The 17,463-nt window shown below is 49.1% G+C and overlaps 7 protein-coding genes across 7 annotated transcripts; 4 read left to right on the top strand and 3 right to left on the bottom strand.

The window, feature by feature from the left end:
- Window positions 1-565: 565 nt before the first annotated feature.
- Window positions 566-3,034, top strand: VFPPC_09675 (fungal specific transcription factor domain-containing protein; the record flags this gene model as incomplete). The annotated part of the gene is made up of 5 exons (XM_018288171.1): window positions 566-693; window positions 777-908; window positions 980-1,673; window positions 1,728-1,979; window positions 2,036-3,034. 5 exons carry the CDS (start codon window positions 566-568, stop codon window positions 3,032-3,034), a joined length of 2,205 nt encoding a protein of 734 aa, XP_018141255.1.
- A 1,411-nt stretch (window positions 3,035-4,445) lies between these two features.
- VFPPC_09676 (copper amine oxidase 1) lies at window positions 4,446-6,700 on the bottom strand (the record flags this gene model as incomplete). The annotated part of the gene is made up of 5 exons (XM_018288172.1): window positions 4,446-4,593; window positions 4,649-5,493; window positions 5,562-5,687; window positions 5,735-6,311; window positions 6,363-6,700. The coding sequence occupies 5 exons, from the start codon at window positions 6,698-6,700 to the stop codon at window positions 4,446-4,448; spliced, it is 2,034 nt and encodes a 677-aa protein (XP_018141254.1).
- Window positions 6,701-7,474: 774 nt separating this feature from the next.
- VFPPC_09677 (amino acid/polyamine transporter I) lies at window positions 7,475-9,225 on the top strand (the record flags this gene model as incomplete). Its single annotated transcript, XM_018288173.1, has 5 exons — window positions 7,475-7,665; window positions 7,718-7,794; window positions 7,860-8,135; window positions 8,184-8,352; window positions 8,403-9,225. The coding sequence occupies 5 exons, from the start codon at window positions 7,475-7,477 to the stop codon at window positions 9,223-9,225; spliced, it is 1,536 nt and encodes a 511-aa protein (XP_018141253.1).
- Window positions 9,226-10,393: 1,168 nt separating this feature from the next.
- Window positions 10,394-11,392, top strand: VFPPC_14637 (reticulon-4-interacting protein; the record flags this gene model as incomplete). The annotated part of the gene is made up of 1 exon (XM_018292405.1): window positions 10,394-11,392. One exon carries the CDS (start codon window positions 10,394-10,396, stop codon window positions 11,390-11,392), a length of 999 nt encoding a protein of 332 aa, XP_018141252.1.
- Window positions 11,393-11,476: 84 nt separating this feature from the next.
- On the bottom strand, window positions 11,477-13,322 carry VFPPC_09678 (monooxygenase; the record flags this gene model as incomplete). The annotated part of the gene is made up of 2 exons (XM_018288174.1): window positions 11,477-11,709; window positions 11,810-13,322. The coding sequence occupies 2 exons, from the start codon at window positions 13,320-13,322 to the stop codon at window positions 11,477-11,479; spliced, it is 1,746 nt and encodes a 581-aa protein (XP_018141251.1).
- A 617-nt stretch (window positions 13,323-13,939) lies between these two features.
- Window positions 13,940-15,337, top strand: VFPPC_16503 (Dehydroquinate synthase-like protein; the record flags this gene model as incomplete). The annotated part of the gene is made up of 3 exons (XM_022429024.1): window positions 13,940-14,333; window positions 14,410-14,895; window positions 14,958-15,337. 3 exons carry the CDS (start codon window positions 13,940-13,942, stop codon window positions 15,335-15,337), a joined length of 1,260 nt encoding a protein of 419 aa, XP_022284242.1.
- Window positions 15,338-15,365: 28 nt separating this feature from the next.
- VFPPC_09679 (C6 finger domain-containing protein) lies at window positions 15,366-17,369 on the bottom strand (the record flags this gene model as incomplete). The annotated part of the gene is made up of 1 exon (XM_018288175.1): window positions 15,366-17,369. One exon carries the CDS (start codon window positions 17,367-17,369, stop codon window positions 15,366-15,368), a length of 2,004 nt encoding a protein of 667 aa, XP_018141249.1.
- Between the last annotated feature and the right edge of the window lie 94 nt (window positions 17,370-17,463).

The following is a 17,463-nucleotide window of genomic DNA, read 5'->3' on the forward strand; positions in this document are numbered from 1 at the left end:
ATTGATTACTCTGACTCTTAAGAGAAGATCCCTTTATATTAAGTGATAGCACAGTGGTTGTGCGGTTTCTGTCGGTCCCAGCTTTTACAATCTCCTCTGGGGATCGGGATGTGGCTCTTCTCTTACCCGAACTAAGAGCTCTAGCGTCCACCAACAGCTTGTATTGATCCCGGCTTGATAAGTTAGCTCAGTGGTCCTTAGAACAGGAGTGTTGACGTTAGGTAGTATCGGCAAGGTGGACTGAGTGGGTTGTTCGCAAAGGATGTGAAGATTTCCGACGACACCTCATGCTGCCATTTTGTCCAGCCATTTCAATATTGATCACTGTCAACTTCACCCCGCACCTACAGTAACACTGGCTTGGCTCCTGTAATTCATGTTGTGTGACACTGTGGTTTGTCACACCCACCGAACTGGCGTCGGAACCTCGGAAATATTTCCGACTCCAGCTCCATAACTTCGCCCTTCACCCATTCCACCAACTCGGCCACATCGTGCTGTCTGTTTTCTATCGGAAAGCAGCTGTGGTCGCAGACTGTGTTCCGGAAAGACAGAGACGGTCAGTATGGATGAGGACTCATCGCCGGTATGCAGCCCGACGTTGGACGCAGACCCTCCCAAACGACCAGCACCCAGCTCAGGCTCCGAGGCTGCTCCAAGGCCCAAGCGTGGAAAATACACCTCTGTTGCTTGGTATGTGATTTTCGACGTTGCCTTGACTTAATTTGTACCGATCGATGTTTTTTGTGATAGGCATTTGCTGATTGATTCTGAAGCAACGAGTGTAAAAAGAAAAAACTGAAATGCATTCCGGTAGACGCCTCAAATTGCGAGCGATGCATAGCCAGTGGCGTCGAATGCGTGTTTGCAGCTGCGCCGCAGCAAAGCAACAAGAAGAAGGACGAAAGGTAGTAGAACCTATGCAGCATTAGAAAAACATGGTAAAACACATGCTAACTATTTAATTATAATGCGTTAGCCATCAGATTCAAGCTCTTGGTGATGAATTGGCAAAACTACGACAACAAGTCAATGATCTCTCCTCAATAGTTGACGAGTTGAAACACCAGTCATCTGGAGCTCGAATCACAACTACTAGCCAGCTGGATGCGCTACTAGCTCAATCACCTTCGAATACATCCAAGGACAATGTACCGAAACACCCCCAGTTCGTGGGACCGACGCGACCATCGTACGGGCTTGTCATCGCTGAGCGCTCACTTACACGCATGGGAATACCTGCTTCCCCGTCCCCATCTCCTAGCGGCGCGCCGTCACCAATAGAGCCCGAACAAGCGGAAACAACTGATCTGGAATTCTGGGCTCAGTGCTCCCCTGACGAGATGGCCAGGTTGCTGGCCGTCTTTGAGGAAGAGGTCGAGTCCGTGTATCCCTTCATCGACATACTCGAGCTCGCTTCGAAATCAGAGCAGCTTCTAGGAGTCATTCGTGATCCGGCATCACTTGATGACATTCCCAAGAATGCCCTTGAACCACCATTGACTGCCACCGACGTGGAATTGGCCAAACTTGCTGTAGCCACTGGAATTGCGATTGAAGCCCATGGCAAAAACGACCTTTGTACAGCAATCTCTGGCTCCGTTGAGGCTCGAGCGGCGAGGATTTCCAGAAGTGAGGTAGATCTCAAGGGTATACAGTTGCTCATGATGCTGGTGAGTGCTCTCACGCTGTTTATGCCATTGTCTTCCACCTAACATCCAAAACAGAGCATATACTACTTCCACTGCGACGATGAGTTACTAGCATGGAGGACAATCGGCATTGCAGCCCGCGAGGCTCTTGAAATGGGGCTTCACCGACGAAAAAGTCTTGTAGACAACTTTCCAGATGCAAAATCACGCCATGAAGCACTAAGAGTCTTTTGGTGCTGCTATGTACTCGATCGACGATGGAGTTTCGGCACAAGTCTGTCCTTCGCACTGGCGGACAGGGACATAGATCCCGCGCTCCTAGAACCGGTAAATAACACAACAGCCATCGTATTCTCGCCAATATCTGACTAACTGCGTCGTAGGACATTGATTCATCGTATCTGAAATGTATGGTTGGGTATGCCCGGCTGTGCTCAAAACTATGGGACGCAATACCTCCTTTTGGTGCCTCGTGCCAGTCGATACCCTCCGACGTGGTGAATGATTTGGACTCTAGCACTCAAACATGGCTAGAATCCATCCCACCCCATCTTCAGATGCGACATCCAAGGGCGTTTTATTCCACCCGCTCGCAACCTAGGGTCCTTCACAGACTTCGAGCGCTTCTCTACCTTCGCGGCAACCTTACCAGAATATCTATATACCAACACCATCTCATGAGTGCGGCTACTATCAGAGCTGATCTGCCGCGTGCAAAAATTGCCGTCGACTTGGCTCAAGACACGGTCCAAGTTCTTGTCCACCTGAATGCCACGTCGGATATCTATTCTCGACAGCAAAATGCTTTCAATTACTTTCTGCTGAGTGCATTTGCAGTGATCTCACTGGCCATATGCCACGCGCCGAATCTGTTCGCTGCAGGATGTACACAGAGCTTCATCGACGCCATTGGGCTAGTAAGGGGGTTTAGTCGCCACAGTATTGCAAGCCGACGATTGTGGAAGAGCATTCGAGGCCTGCTGCCGCGGCTGAAAAGTCTTGGTGTCCAAGACTGCGATGCTCAACCTCGAGACATGGCTTTGACATCGCAAAGACGCAGCCCTTCTTCGCCATTTGAACCGACAAACCTGAGTGGTCATGGACAACCCTACAGCCGTATTGGGCAAACTGTTCGCTATCAAGACAACTGGGCCATCAATCGCCAAGAACTCAGCGGTCAGGTCGAAAACCAAGGGTTTGGCAGTGAGCTCCCTGGTGTGACGGAATTGAGTAATGATATTATGAACCTCTTTGATACGCTTGGCCAAGGAAATCAGTTCCAGGACGAGATTGATCCTGGGATATACAATGCATTGGATGTTGATTTCGGTAGTCAAGACGGGCTGGGTATTTCCCGCCGCTTTCTGCAGGGGCTGATGTAAGACGATGAACGAGAAGGAATCGCTAAGATGTGCACATAGTGAATTTCTTACTTTAATCTCTTAGTGGCTACAAATAATACCACACAGTGTTGGAGGTTGAGTATTTGACACGCTAAAGGTTCCTCTATCTATGCATTATCGTGCAGTATATCATTGCATATTGCAGTATGTTCCGGTGTACTTGGCTGTGGCTAGATGCTCTTGGCCACCTGTTGTATGTATGCTCTCAAAAATAGACCATCAATGCCCCATTATGTACACTTTTCGCAAAAGCCTTCAACTCTGCATGTGCAGTGCACTCATTGTCATAGTAGGTCATATCATCCTCGGAGCTAAACACCGAGATTGCAGCAAAGGTGTATCCCTGTGCCCGCTGATCCGGCTTTGTAGGACCAGCTGTAACAGACTGGATGTACGGTTTGCCATTCTGAGGATTATCCGTGAGAAACCTGTACATGTGTTGCGAGCAGGGAAAGAACTGGACTCACTTTTAAGGCAGTCTGTTTCATCTGCTTGTAAAGCTGTAGCAAGCGATTTTGATCTTCTTCACTGCTAATTTTGAACAACGTAACACGGTGAATTGGAGATGCCATGATGCGTTTATGAATGTAAAGATGAGAGAGAGTACAACGAGTGCGCACAGAGCTATGGCCAGCGAATCATGAGCTAGGGTCTTAATCAACACTCGTCTTAAGTACCTAGATATGTAACTAGCTGTCTTAGATTTGTTCTAGTGTTGATTGTTTGGCGGAGAAGCATACGCAAGAATTGGGGATCAGCCAATGCTCGGAATTCGGAATCAGGTGGCTGCCCAGCGCCTTGTTAGCAGCAAGCGGTGCGTCGGAAATTCCCGTTTGTTTCACCCTGCTGTTTCTTCCGTGACTTCTGACTTGTATTTCGTAATAGGGATATGGAAAGCGGTAACAGTCAATGACATGTAGCTATGTCGATAGTCAGAAACAGTAGTTGCACGTAGTGGTGACAATACGAGTATGTGAGACTCTAGTTTCTAATTGAGGCGGACCTTCTACAATCTTCCAGTGCACCGACGATCAAATGTAGGTTATTGTAAGGTACTAGAAGACAAGACCAAGATATTTCATGGCAGAACTAGACATGCAATTAGACTACTCGGCGGCAAGCACCCTTGTTCGCGATGAACCTCCCAATGCCACAGTAAATCAAGAGGCTACTTTTGCCAAATGTTTGAACAGTTGGTTTGCACGACATAGACGTGTGGTCACAGAGTAAATTTATGGATTTCAATTTTTATGGCTCGGACTACTGTAGGAGACCTGTTTAGCCAGTGGCACCAGAGTTCCGTATAGTCCTCTCTCTTCAGAGACACAGTGATTTCTACCGCATGTGTTGGCCCTATATTCTCTGGCCAACTACCCTGGTTAATATGGCCTTATGCATCTGTCCCGTTAATAGAAGTCTCGCAGCAGTCTCCATTGGCCAGTTTGGATCCAATATCCTTATTCGATGGAACGTCTATAGCGGGGTTCCCAGTGAAAAAGTCTGAAGGAGTAATGTGTACTTGTAACATCTCTACCGGCCTAGTTTCAAATGTTAGTCAGGGTTCTCAATACGGAAAGATACAAGGGCTCATACATGACCGGCCAATCCTCAACTCGGGGGTTGTGTGTTAGCCCAAACACGGACCAGATGACAATATCCTCATCAGCAACTTTATCCTTCCTAGCTGCGGCATCAGCGAGACCACCCTTCTCGTTTCGGCTTTGCAAGGTATATCGACCACCAGCGTACAACTCGTCGTCTTTATATTTCGTAACCCAGAGGTGATGCCTAGCGAAGAGTGCACGATTCGACTGAATGCTATTAGGCGCAGCCAGAAGTAGCTGCGTTGGCGGCGTGGTGATCTTGTACCCAACAGGCTTTCCGCTGACCGGGTTGCGTTTTGAGATGTTTTGGACTTTGAAAACTCTGTTTTTGAAAGGATCCAGATTAAGTCCTGAGGAGGTTGTAATGGCGGTGGACTGAACTTCGTAAAGATTACCGTTAGGGTTTGTGTCTGGGTTCGTCTCAACTGGGACACTTTCTTCTTGGACCAGGGTGTTGTTATGCCCATCCACAGCTGGGTCTATCCGCAGGCAGAATATGTGCTGGTGATTTTGCGCCAGTGTGCCCGGATTGACAACATTCCCCCACGGCGCGGTTTTCCCTTCATCAATGTTGACCACAGACACAATCCCAGTGGCCCTCGCCTCTATTTTGATGCCTGCGGCCTGATCAAATACCGCCTGGAACGCATATTCGTAGTTTGCAAGCGTGATCAGCCAATTCACTACGAGTTCTCTCCGTCGTGTAACAACAGCTCTGCCAGTACGCCAGTTCGTGTGTTTCCAATTAATGCCATTATCCTGCTCATGTAGACAGATTACGTTTTTGGTGACTTCCGCGGAGCCGTCGGAATTTGTGACGAGACCGTCAAAGTACTAGCATGGAAGGTTAGACCCAGGAGCGGATCAATAGCAAACAGACCCATTGAAACCATGTCTCTTACCTTGATGACACCAAGGCAATCGCACCCGAGGGTAAGATTATTCACGCAGTTTCCTAACCCACCATCGCCAAAGTCAAATGCCTGCTTACGATGGAACGGTGCTCTGGGATCGGCATATGGTACGGTCTTCATTGAGTCAGTGGTGCATCAAAATGGGGCAGCTATAGTCTTACCATGTCACTAAGGCTCAGCCTGTACAGAACGTCTCGGCCATCATATCGAATATCATGCAACACGGCTCCCTCGCGCGGGTTAAACGTAAGTCGGAATCGCCACTTCTGCCACTCAATGAGATTAGGCTCAGGAACCTTGAAGCTTGGTCCTTCGGGCTGGACGACTGTGAGAGGTTTGACGTCGGTTCTGGTGCCGCCTGGAATCAGTTCGGGAACGTATTCGGCAGGGCGACAATGATCCAAAACTCGCGTTTTGTGGGAGACACCGGTCAGCGGTTCCCCCTTTCCGCCGGTTGCGGGTTGGTCGATACGAACAACTTCCATCTTTCTTGCGTCTACAATGGGGATGAATGGTAAAGGATAAGCGTAAAAGTTGGAGTCTGGATTTCCGCTCCTCGTATCTCGTCCAAAGCATAAGGTTTGGAAGAATCGTGTCTGGCCGTCAGCCTCATCCGGACCCCCGTATGGCCACGGTTCCAAGACAACCTCGAAGCCCTCAGGCAGCTCGATAGACTTCATCTTCTCCTGGAACATTGAAGATTTCTGGACACATTCCAGTACCCTCTCAAACTCGAAGCTAGATTCACACATTAGCCAGTGTCCTTACAGCATGGGTCGCTATACATACATGGATAGACTGGCATGGTATTCCTGGTCGACAACGGTATGTCGGACTCTTTCGACTTTGACAACATCGATGATGGACTCGTGATATCGCGTGGGTTCTGAGCCGCCGATGACATCGTACTTCACCTGTGCAAGTCGAGGTGGTCTTGGGGTGTCAGGCGTCAGTTTACCCGCGTGCTCAATATTCAAGAATTGTACAACGTCTTCTTTGTTTGGCTCTAACAGATAAATCGCACGAAAGTCAATGACTGTGCCAGGATGAAGCTTGAGGACGACATCTCTGGCAAGGTTCGACTCTTCGACTGAGAGGTCAGAGAGGGGGTGTGGAACCTCAGGCATGGTCACTGCTTTGCTGGGAAGGTGTAGCTGAAGAATAGATCGGTCAAGGGAAAGCCAGGCCTGGTTAAATGGCACTGGGCACTTGCCAACTCAGGATCAAATAATCAGAGACCTTGGCCAACCTTGGAAAGAAAGATGGAAGCGGAGGAAGAGCAACCTCGTTTATTCGGAACACGGCGTGGGTTTCCGAGCTGGACGAAGCCACTGGGTTTTGTGGAAGGCGCTAGTTTATCTTTGGGGAAGGAAAGACCCACCTGCCGGCAATCATTGCAGGCGCGGCCTGTGAGGAGGGAGTGGTCATGGACATGGACTTCAGAGGCCTGGTCTGTTCTGGTTGAACGCCCTTTCTTCAGCATATTATCCGGCACATGGATGGCTTGTTTGTGAATCCGGGGACCCTGCCTTTCCAAGTTGATGAGGCGTCTGCCGTCCCAATCTCAACACATGGTTCCCCGCGAAAGCGGAACGGGGCATGATTTCCGTCTATTCCGTGAAGCTGATAATCCCCTGCTGACATCTACCCCAAGAAATGCAATGTGGGTGATTGGTGACTTCCTCCGGCTTGATCCAAATTGGTACACACTATGGTAGGCTATGGCTGCGAGGGGGTTCAATGAGGCGTAACAGACAAATTACCACAACAAGATTGCAACCCGTGCCATAGCCGAACACATCTTATTATAGTCTTTAATAAGAGACGCACTTCCAAATCTAGTCGGTCGCCTGTTTGTGACTCCTCAAAGTTGACATTGAAGTTGTCACCCATCAGCAATCATGGCGACCGCCAACCTCACTGACGAGCAGCGACTCGCCCAGCTGGGCCATCGACAAGAGCTAAAGCGTCGATTCTCACTGCCTGCCTTGCTCTCTCTTTGCGTATGTCTCATGGCAACATGGGAAGCAGCGTCAACAGTTATCGCGACTGCACTGATGAGCGGTGGATCACCATGCCTCTTTTATAACTAGTAAGATGCCCAGACCCGTCAAGAAATGTACCCGAGCGCTAATACACAGCAGTGTGCTCTCCTTCTTGTTTTCAATGTGCATTGCTGCATCATTGGGAGAGATTGCATCCATCTACCCAACAGCTGGAGGTAAAGCATCTACCTAGCAACACATAATAACTGTAATGGTTGCCAACATTACGATATCCTCACAGGTCAATATCATTGGGTTGCTGCCCTTTGCCCTGGGTCAAGCAAGACCGTTGCCGCGTATACGACCGGCTGGATCTCCGTGGGTGGCCAAATAGTTTTCACGGCTTCGGCTGCGTTTGCTGCGGGCCTCCAGATCCAGGCTTTGATTGTCCTGAATAACGCCAGCTATGTTCCCACCAGATGGCAAGGCATGCTCTTGTATTGGGCAGTGTTGACGTACGCGTTCGTACTCAACGTCTATGGCATGAAGGTAATGCCGCACGTAAACATTGTGTCAGGTAAGTCCACTGCCACTCGACTAGAAACGCATGTATTGACAGCCCTAGGTGTGATTCACGTCGCTGGTTTCGTCGGCATTATTGTGACCCTCGGTGTAATGTCTGAAAAGGCCTCAGCAGAGAATGTCTTTGTTGATTTTGTCAACAGCAGCGGCTGGACGAACGATGGAGTATCTTGGCTGATTGGGCTCATCAGTGCGGTGTATCCGTTCCTTGGGTAAGGGGAGACAACTGCAACAAACATGGCACTCGCTTACTGTTTTATAGTTATGATGCTGCTTGCCATATTGCAGAGGAGCTACCAAATGCTAGCCGAAACGTGCCACTTGCCATGGTAGGCAGTGTTTTTATCAACGGCATCATGGGCCTTGCCTACATCATCGTGCTTCTGTACGCGGCTGGGTCAACAGATTTAGCAAGTGCTCCGCTAGGGTTCCCATTTATGCAAATCTACCTCGATGCAACCAACTCGCACGCCGGTACGACTGTCATGTCCGTCATGATCATACTGATCGCTATTGCAGCGACGATTGCTGGCATCATATCAACTTCGAGAACTCTTTGGGCATTTGCTCGCGATCAGGCAACCCCTTTTCACGATTTCTTGTCCCATATTAACCCCCGACTGCAGATACCCTTTCGATCGGTTGCTCTCGTGACAGCCTTGCAGTTCTTACTGGGTTTCATCTACCTGGGTAACGACACAGCATTTAATGCTATTCTGTCAATGGCAATCATCGGACTTTATTTGTCGTACCTCCTGCCTATTGTATACATGCTTTTGTATGGACGATGGACCTTGAAGTCTCATCAGTACGGTGCATTCCGCCTTGGATTTGTGCCGGGTATCGTTCTCAACGTCTTGAGTATTATTTGGATGATCACTGTCATGATATTCAGTCTGTTCCCGACAACAATGCCAGTCACAGCCAAGAACATGAACTACTCGGTTGTCGTCTTTGGTGGCTGGATGGTGTTTGGCTTCGTCTACTATGCATTCTGGGCTAGGCACAAATTCTGTGTCCCAATGGTTGACGCCGACGTCATCCCTGCGTTGGATATGGTGTCTTCCGAAGTTGAGAAGGAATAGGCAATTTGTACGATTGTGTTTGGTAGCGGTTGTATTAATGTTTGCTGTGATGGATATCATCATGTTAATAGCAGGGTTTGATTAGGATCTAACTGAGACTTTCCTTTTCTCTAATTGTTCCATTTCACTCTACATGGCGAAGTATACCAATGTCTGGTCGCTCTACACCCCAGCAATTGAGACACCTTGGCTTCAATGCTTTGTTGTGATTTCACTCTGCCTAGTTCGCATACTGACAGAAATGATAACATAACGCAACGGGCTCATTTTGTCAACTTGGGCAGTCTCTTGGCAGCGTCCACAAAGCTCATGCTGCAGCGCGGGTTCAAAAGTATGTGGTCTCTCAAAAGGTATCACATGTCGCAGTGTGAGCTACGACATGTCGAGATGTATTAGTGTATACTTAGACATGAGCAAACACGTTTTACGACAGACTGTATATCGTCATGTTCTTTATTTTCTTCGCCTAGAAACAGTGAAGCTGAAAGCTCATTTTCTTAGGTGGGTCTTGAATCGTTGATTCTTGTCTTGTTCAGAGTCTAGACTCATTCAACATCTCTTCCAATGCCCTGCATCGACAAGGGTCCGCTTTCTAACTGCAATGACGCTTTTCACGGTGCTCGCCATTTGACTCATAATGCCACAACGTAACTCACGGTCAAGCACTTGCGAAGCGCTCAAACGGCGATACCGAGCCAAGGCGAAGACTATTCTAACTTTTGTCCCGTGTTCTGTTCATCGTTCATTCCATGACTTCATTTAAGCCACGCTCGCACCTCGCTCATTGAGCAACCGTTATGCTATCGGGGTTCGGCCCACCTGCGCCTCCGACTGGGATCAGTGAGTTATGCTTGACGTAAGGTTATCCAGATTATCGGCAGAACAGCCCCGAAACAGTAGAGCTGAATTGAGATGTTCGCTTCTCGCTCTCAAACTTCCGACCCCGACGGTGGAACTTCACAGTTAATGTGGCAGGGAGTTTTGGGCTGCGAGCGATATAAAGTTGAGATCGCAGCCTCTCTGGGAAACGTTACAGCTTCCTAGCATCTTACATCTCTCACACAGCATATAAGACCCTTTTAAAGCATCACAAGCCAACCTCACAACCTCTCTACGCAGCTCATCCTCTACTCGACGCAGAATGGCATCACCAGCTCTACCCGCAACCATGCGCGCCGTCCATCAACCAGACAAGCACTCGCCAGACCTCAAGCTTGTTGAAACCCCAGTTCCCAAACTGTCTCAGCCTTCCGAAGTCCTCATCAAGGTGGCCGCCACTGCACCTTGCTACAGCGAGCTTACCTGGGTTGGCCAGAATCCCGAATTTTTCCCTCCTGACAAGGAGCCCGTACCCGGCCAGGATGTTTCCGGCACGGTTGTGCAAGCAGATGCAAACTCTGCCTTCAAACCTGGCGATGAAGTCTTCTGCCGCATCGATGCAACGCGACCAGGCGGCTTGCGCGAATACACTGTGGCACTGGAGTCTGAGCTCGCTATCAAGCCAAAATCCTTGGATTGGATTTCCGCGACGGCAACGCCCCTCAGCGCACTCACGGCTTGGCAAGCCCTGTTTGTGAATGGAAGTTTGGAATCGAGTGCCCTCTTTGACGATGCCGAAGCCCGGGAAAGAAACTCCAAGCGCAAAGTACTGATCACAGCAGCTGGTGGCAGCGTCGGCGGCTTTGCTATCCAACTTGCTGCTGCGGCTGGTGCCGGCGCTGTTGTTGGTGTTTGCAGCGGCGACAAGGCGGAGCAAGTTTACGGTCTCGGTGCCTCGGCTGTGGTCGATTACAAGAAGCAGAGCATTGATTCTTGGGTGACGGAAAGTGCAGCAGACAGAGAATTTGATCTCATCGTGGATTGCGTTGGTGGCGATGCGATGCGTGCCTTTTTCACGGCTGTCAAGGATGGCGGCGAGATCATCAGTGTCAGCGATTTCCCCGACAGAATGCGCCCAGAAGGAAACAACAAGAAGCTGAAGAAGAGCGAGTTCTTCATCGTCAAATCCCTGGGCAGCCAACTATCGGAGATTGGGCGATTGATTGAGCAGGGGCGCATCAAGGCTCTCGTTGACAGTGTATATGACTTTGACGACTTTGAAGCAGCCTTTACCAAGCTCGACCAACGAACTGCCAAAGGAAAGATTGTTATCAAGGTTAACGTCTAGAATGTTAGACTTAGAATATTGTATAGCGCGAGTTATAATTGTCTGATTGTGGACATAATTCTAGACTTGTATATAGCGAGTAATCTACACAAGCACAAATGGATCGTCAAAGTACCACACAGGGTCCCCATCAGGACTGCATTCACAGTGAGTGTACCCATTGCCCATGAATTGAAACCGATTATCCGTTTTATAGGTCAAGTCATAATCCTCCCATCGAACATTTCGTAGCATTTCAAAGAAATGTAGTCTCGATCCAGGGTATATAGCCGTAACTGGGCCGTGAGTCTTGCCATTCTTAAACCAGGATCGGCAGGCTACTCAATGTTAGAAATGATGATCTGTAAATACATGGCATAGTATGCTCTCTGTAAAGTATGACCAGAAAGAGGTGCTGGTCTAGCAGACAATACGTACCTGAACTCCATGCAAGACGCTTCATAAGCTCGTGAGTATGGTTATACAAGTCGGCAACCGCACCCTTCTTGGGTTCAAACGATTTGATATTCTCAGTCTGAACCTTGTCAATGACCTGGAATATATACCTCGTGTACCACTCCATGATAGGCAAAATTGAGCTGTGGCTAGAAGGGCTGTTGGGTCCCGTTAAAAGGAACATGTTTGGGAAGTTTTCAGCGGTTATACCAAGATAACCTTTAGGAAAGTCCCCAAATTGCTCTTTGATATTGGCCCCCTTTCTTCCCAGCACTTTGAAATGCGGCGTAAATGATGTATCGAATCCAGTCGCGCATATGACCACATCCACCTTGTGCTCGACGCCGGATTCATCAACCACACCAGTTTCCGTCAGGCGCATAACACTTTCATGCACTACCTTGACGTTTTCTTTAGAAAGACTCTCTAGATACCCTGATCCAGGTGTCATTCGCCGGCAGCCGAGTGCAAATTCCGGAATCATCTTCTTGGCGAGCTTTTCGTCGTTTAGCTTGTCGCGCATGATACCCGCGATGAGCTCTCTCGAATTCTTTTGGTCTTTAGAGTGAAGATGCATCAGGTTAAACCGCTTATTCAGTTCACCCTCAATAGCCCGGCAGTACTTGTTGTATTCTTCTTTGTCAGAGGTGAACCCGTCAATTTGGTCAGACGAGTATTGGAAGTTTGTTCCACCAGGCGCTGCATATTTGGCACCAAACCCGGTCGTAACCCAAACTGGGGAGCGTAGAAAAGCAGTCATATGCTTCACATGCGGTTGGATATTGGGAACAATTTGTACAGCAGAGCTGCCGCCGCCAATGACGGCGACTGTTTTCCCAGTCAGATCAAAGTCTGTATCCCACTTGGCTGAGTGCATCAACTTCCCCTTGTAGAGGTCCAATCCGGGGATGGCAGGGTATTTCCAGGAATTCAAGACACCAGAGGCGGATATAAGAATGTCACACCAGTCATCGATGTGTTGTCCCTCGGGGCTCAAAAGTTTGAGGCTCCAGTGCCCAGTCGCCTCTTCCCAGCTTGCGCTCTCCACCGTGGTGTTGAATTGGACGTACTTTTCCAGATCGTATTTTGTCGCAACGTCTTTGAAGTATTGCCAGATCTCTTTGGACGATGAATAATAGGATGACCAATTTGGATTGCGTGCCCAGGTAAACTGATAGGAATGACTGGGGATATCACAGGTGCAGCCCGGGTATCGATTCTCGAGCCATGTGCCACCTATGTCGGAGTTCTTTTCGTAGATTTGGAGATCGACATTGTCAAGCAGACGCTCTGATTTGTACGCAATCTGTAGTCCCGCAGCGCCTGCGCCCACGCAGACGATTCGCAGCTGTCTCTTGGTGAACAAAGGCTCCTCGCTGATGCGGTATCCATCAAAATCTTGGTTGTACCATGAGTTCTCATGAAGTGCGTCGGATGCTGGCACAAGACCTGGGTCTGGGACGCCACTTATTTCCATGATTCTTCCCGGAGCCATGATTACTATTGAAGATTTGATGACCTGGAGTTTGGTAAGAGCAGAGGCATTTAGCTACTTGTCACAACTTGATGGCCGTGGGATGACTTTGCAGCGACTACGTAGTTATAGGAAAGGTGGTGCATGAACGTCGTCTGAGTAATTTGTGAAACCTCATGCTTGGGAGCACAACATCGGAGTCCCATTTGCCGACGCCCGAGAGGTCGTTAAGTGATAAAGTCCATGGACTTCTTTGCAGTCGACGGGAGCAATCCCGAATGGTGACACCCCATTAACCCCCATGGCGACCTGCGTGTTGCCGACAGATGCGACATACGCGATACGTCCGACACAACAGCAAACAATTTGGGGGAGTGGATTATTAGTGCTTATCAACCTCTTTAGCAGGTTAATAGTGAGCCGAAACTACTCCACAACTCCAAAAGCTCAACATTACGCAACTGAGAAGCATCATGGATGCGGGGCATTTGTACGACCAAGCGACTTCATCTTAAAAGACAGTACTACATCCGACGCCTGTACTCTAGCCAAACAGTTTCATATAAGGTGATACACTTTTTTACACTACAAAGCTAATTACTGGCCCGTCGAAGATTGGACTAATAGTGAGGGTTAGGATGGATAGCCCAGAGACATACAAGCCAGCTTTCACTGAGCCTCCAGGAACAAACTTGGCTGGGATTCCTATTCAAGGGCTCGTTCTACCCTCCCCGTATGTATCATACGGACTGCCGTATCAAGTATCATGCGCCAGGCATGTTAAAGACACATTTAATGCGTCAAAAGTATACATTATCGCATCAGGTTCACTTGCGAGAAACACAGACCGGCTGGATCGTCTAGTCGAAGCTTTGGGGAAAGATGCAGTAGTGGGAATTCGTCGGGGAATCACGCCTCATACGCCCTGGAGCGAGATCTTGAGTATAACTCAGGAATGCCAACTCTGGAGCAGATTGTGTGGTGACCCTAGGAGCGGGGAGTGTCACGGACGGAGCCAAACTCGTCGTATTGGTGAGTTTGCCCCCAAATATGACAACACTTATTCCATACTAATATTCTGCGAAGTGCTTGGCAAACGATATCACAGAACCTGCTCAGCTTGCTCGGTATTCGGTTGAAAGCAACGATATTCCTGCAAACGTCAGAGCCCCAACTGTGCCGTTGATAAACATCCCGACCAGTCTGTCGGGCGGCGAATACTTTAGTCTTGCAGGTGGCACGGATGACTCAACACATCATAAACAGGGCTTTCTGCACTCTGGCATGGGATCAAAGTTGATCATCCTCGATCCAGAGCTTTGTACTCTCACGCCCGAGTACCACTGGCTGAGTACCGGTGTGAGAAGCATCGATCACTGCGTGGAAGCCCTTTGCTGCCTGACTGCCACTCCGGCTTCTGATGAAAGGGCGGAACGTGGATTGAAGTTGCTCGTGCCAAATCTGTTAAGGTGCAAGGCTGATCCAAGCAATGTAAAAGCCAGGCACGAATGCCAGATGGCTGTCAATCTCGCCATGTGGAACGTTCGAGCCGGTATTCCAATGGGCGGAAGTCATGCCATTGGCCATCAATTGGGTACGTCATGAATGCTTTTATTTCTCTTTCCCTTTCCGAAACGTTTTGCTTACTCTGAAAAGGACCGCTTGGGGTTCCTCACGGGGTCACTAGTTGTATAATGTGTCCCGCCGTTATGAAGTACAATATTCAGCATGGCTCAGGAACTCCCGAGATTGAAGCTCGCCAATCAAAGGTTAGAGATATCTTGTGGTCAGAAGAAGAGGTAGCCAAAACTCTGAGAGCTGCCGGGCTATCTCCAGAGTCCTCGGATCTTGGCGATTTACTAGATGTAATCATCCGAGCCCTCGGCCTGCCAAGGACTTTGAGTGAGCTCAAAATAGCCAAGGATTTGCTCCCTGCACTATCCCGACGTGCTCTTGATGACTTTTGGGCGCCGACAAATCCGGTTCCATTACTAAAGTCAGAGCAAGTCCAGGAGATATTAGAAGCCGTAGCGTAAATGAGACGTGATATTGTTTTAAGGCTATCTAGACGATTGAGAAATAGCAGCCAAACATTTTCATCGACAAGTCTCGATCATCAACCCGCATATTCTTCTCGTCTTGTTCCTTTATAAGCTCTCTCAATAAAGTGGCAGCTCTCTGGGCGTTTCTAGTCGCACCGGAACCAAGCTTAAATGGCGGCAATGTTTGCGTATCGTCTACGTCACATCGAAGCGTTGCTTTGGCTTCACCAAGGGCTTCAAGCTGTTCAATGGCCCAAGACCTCTGCACAGGATCAGGACACTCGCATCCAAACAAGAACAACGGCCACAACAGACTTGGATGAATGATTCGGCGCAGCGGTCCGTTTACTTCCTCTCCATATGCCCTCTGAAGATGTAGCCAAACTTCACCTAGTGCGCGGGTAGTGAGAGTGGAATGTGGAAAGTTCCACCAACTTACACGATGCAGATACACAAAAAGAATCCAAAAGCTAGCTAGATATACACTGAAAACCTCTTCCAATCTCGTTGCAACGTCGGGTGAAACTATCGCTTTTAGTTGCTCCGCCGCAATTGAAATGATCGCAGGTCGGTAGTCCCAAAGCTCGAAAAGCTCCAGTTCCAGCTGCTTGCATGCTGTAATCACTTCGTACTCGTCGTCGCTGGTCAATCGTTTGCGGTGGTGTTTATCATGAGCACTTATGCGCCGACAGTAGGCTTGTGAGGTGAGGTACCACTCTAATGCTGGCTGTAACATGGTGTTGAGCATTATTTGCTTGACCTTTCCAAGCTTCAACATCGGCGCATGTAGTGAAACATCGTCTGGTGAGTGGTGCGAAGTATGGGAATCCTCAGGCGACATGTCGTCCCATGAGAGCTCCGAATCATTGGGATCTCTACATTGCAAATCGTCGTGACATTGCTCCGACGTAATTTGTGGTTGGTAGTGAGAGACAATCTCAAGTGATCTCGGTAGCAGGAGGTGTTGGCCACCCAGATGTGTGGCTTTGCTATCCAACGTGTTCAACCATGACAATAGTTGTTGTGAATGTCGGTTCCAATTCGTGTCAGCGGTAATAATGATTTCAGCAAGATCACGCGGGAAGAGACTGGATTGAGAGTCCTGGTCACGAATGACTTCAAACCACGAGAGCAAAAACACTGCAGCGAGGAGATGTTCCCTAGTCTTTGGGTTCAAATCGGGGTGCTTGGCCAACTTCCTGGAAATCTCGTGGCAAGCATCAGCATGTCGCTCCATGATTCTTTCTATCAAGGCGTCTCTGCTCTGGCCAGGCTCAGCCGCCAAGTCTTCAATCATGAGAAGCTCAACAACACAAAGTAGAGAGCTGCTCACGGCGCGCGACTGGTCGCTAAGTTTGCATAGATAGCGCTGCAATCGACGCCAACGCTCGATCCCGCCTATGAGAATAGCGGCAGGAGGTTGAACAATCTTTTGGAAGAGATGAATTAGTTTTGTGGATTCATCAGAGGATGTTCTCCCGGTCTCGAGCTCGGGATGACCCGGTGATAGGCTCGTGGTTCTTATGCCGCCTTTGGCTGGTGATTTTGGTTCCCAAGACTCAGCGCCGCTGTTCAACTGCGTGGTTGAGTGAGCAGAGTTCTGTAACACTGCTTGTTGCAAATTGGACGTCGCTTCATTGGGCGGACCATTCACTGATATACCAGAATAAGGGGCTGCTGTCCGCGTCTGTGTTTCCAACGACGTGTTCATAGGGCTGGCCATGTCTGTCAACATGCAAGAAAATTCGCCAGCCCATGATGTGTTTAGGTCTGACAGTATGTCGTTTGCATCAAATCTTCTGGAATACGCCCACGAGAACCCAGCAGGCAGATACTGAGAAGGAGTAGCGTTGCCACTGCGAGAAATACCGTCCAGAGGGCCAGTCACATTATTATTCTCTGTCCCGTTATATGTCCTCTGCGCACGGTGGAATGCTGACAACGTCGAAACGTCTATGCCGTCACCTGGAAGTACTTCGCCGGATGGCCGAGACGGGTTTGGGCGACTTGATGGTTCCCGCTCCATTGAGTTTTCATCAGGCTGTTCTGGGGCCAACCTCCATCTCTTGGACTCAGGTCTGTAGTAACAATCCAGCCTCAATCTATCGCAGTGGCCGCAA

Source organism: Pochonia chlamydosporia, chromosome 6 (assembly GCF_001653235.2).
Source record: "Pochonia chlamydosporia 170 chromosome 6, whole genome shotgun sequence".
Classification (NCBI taxonomy): Eukaryota; Fungi; Ascomycota; class Sordariomycetes; order Hypocreales; family Clavicipitaceae; genus Pochonia; species Pochonia chlamydosporia.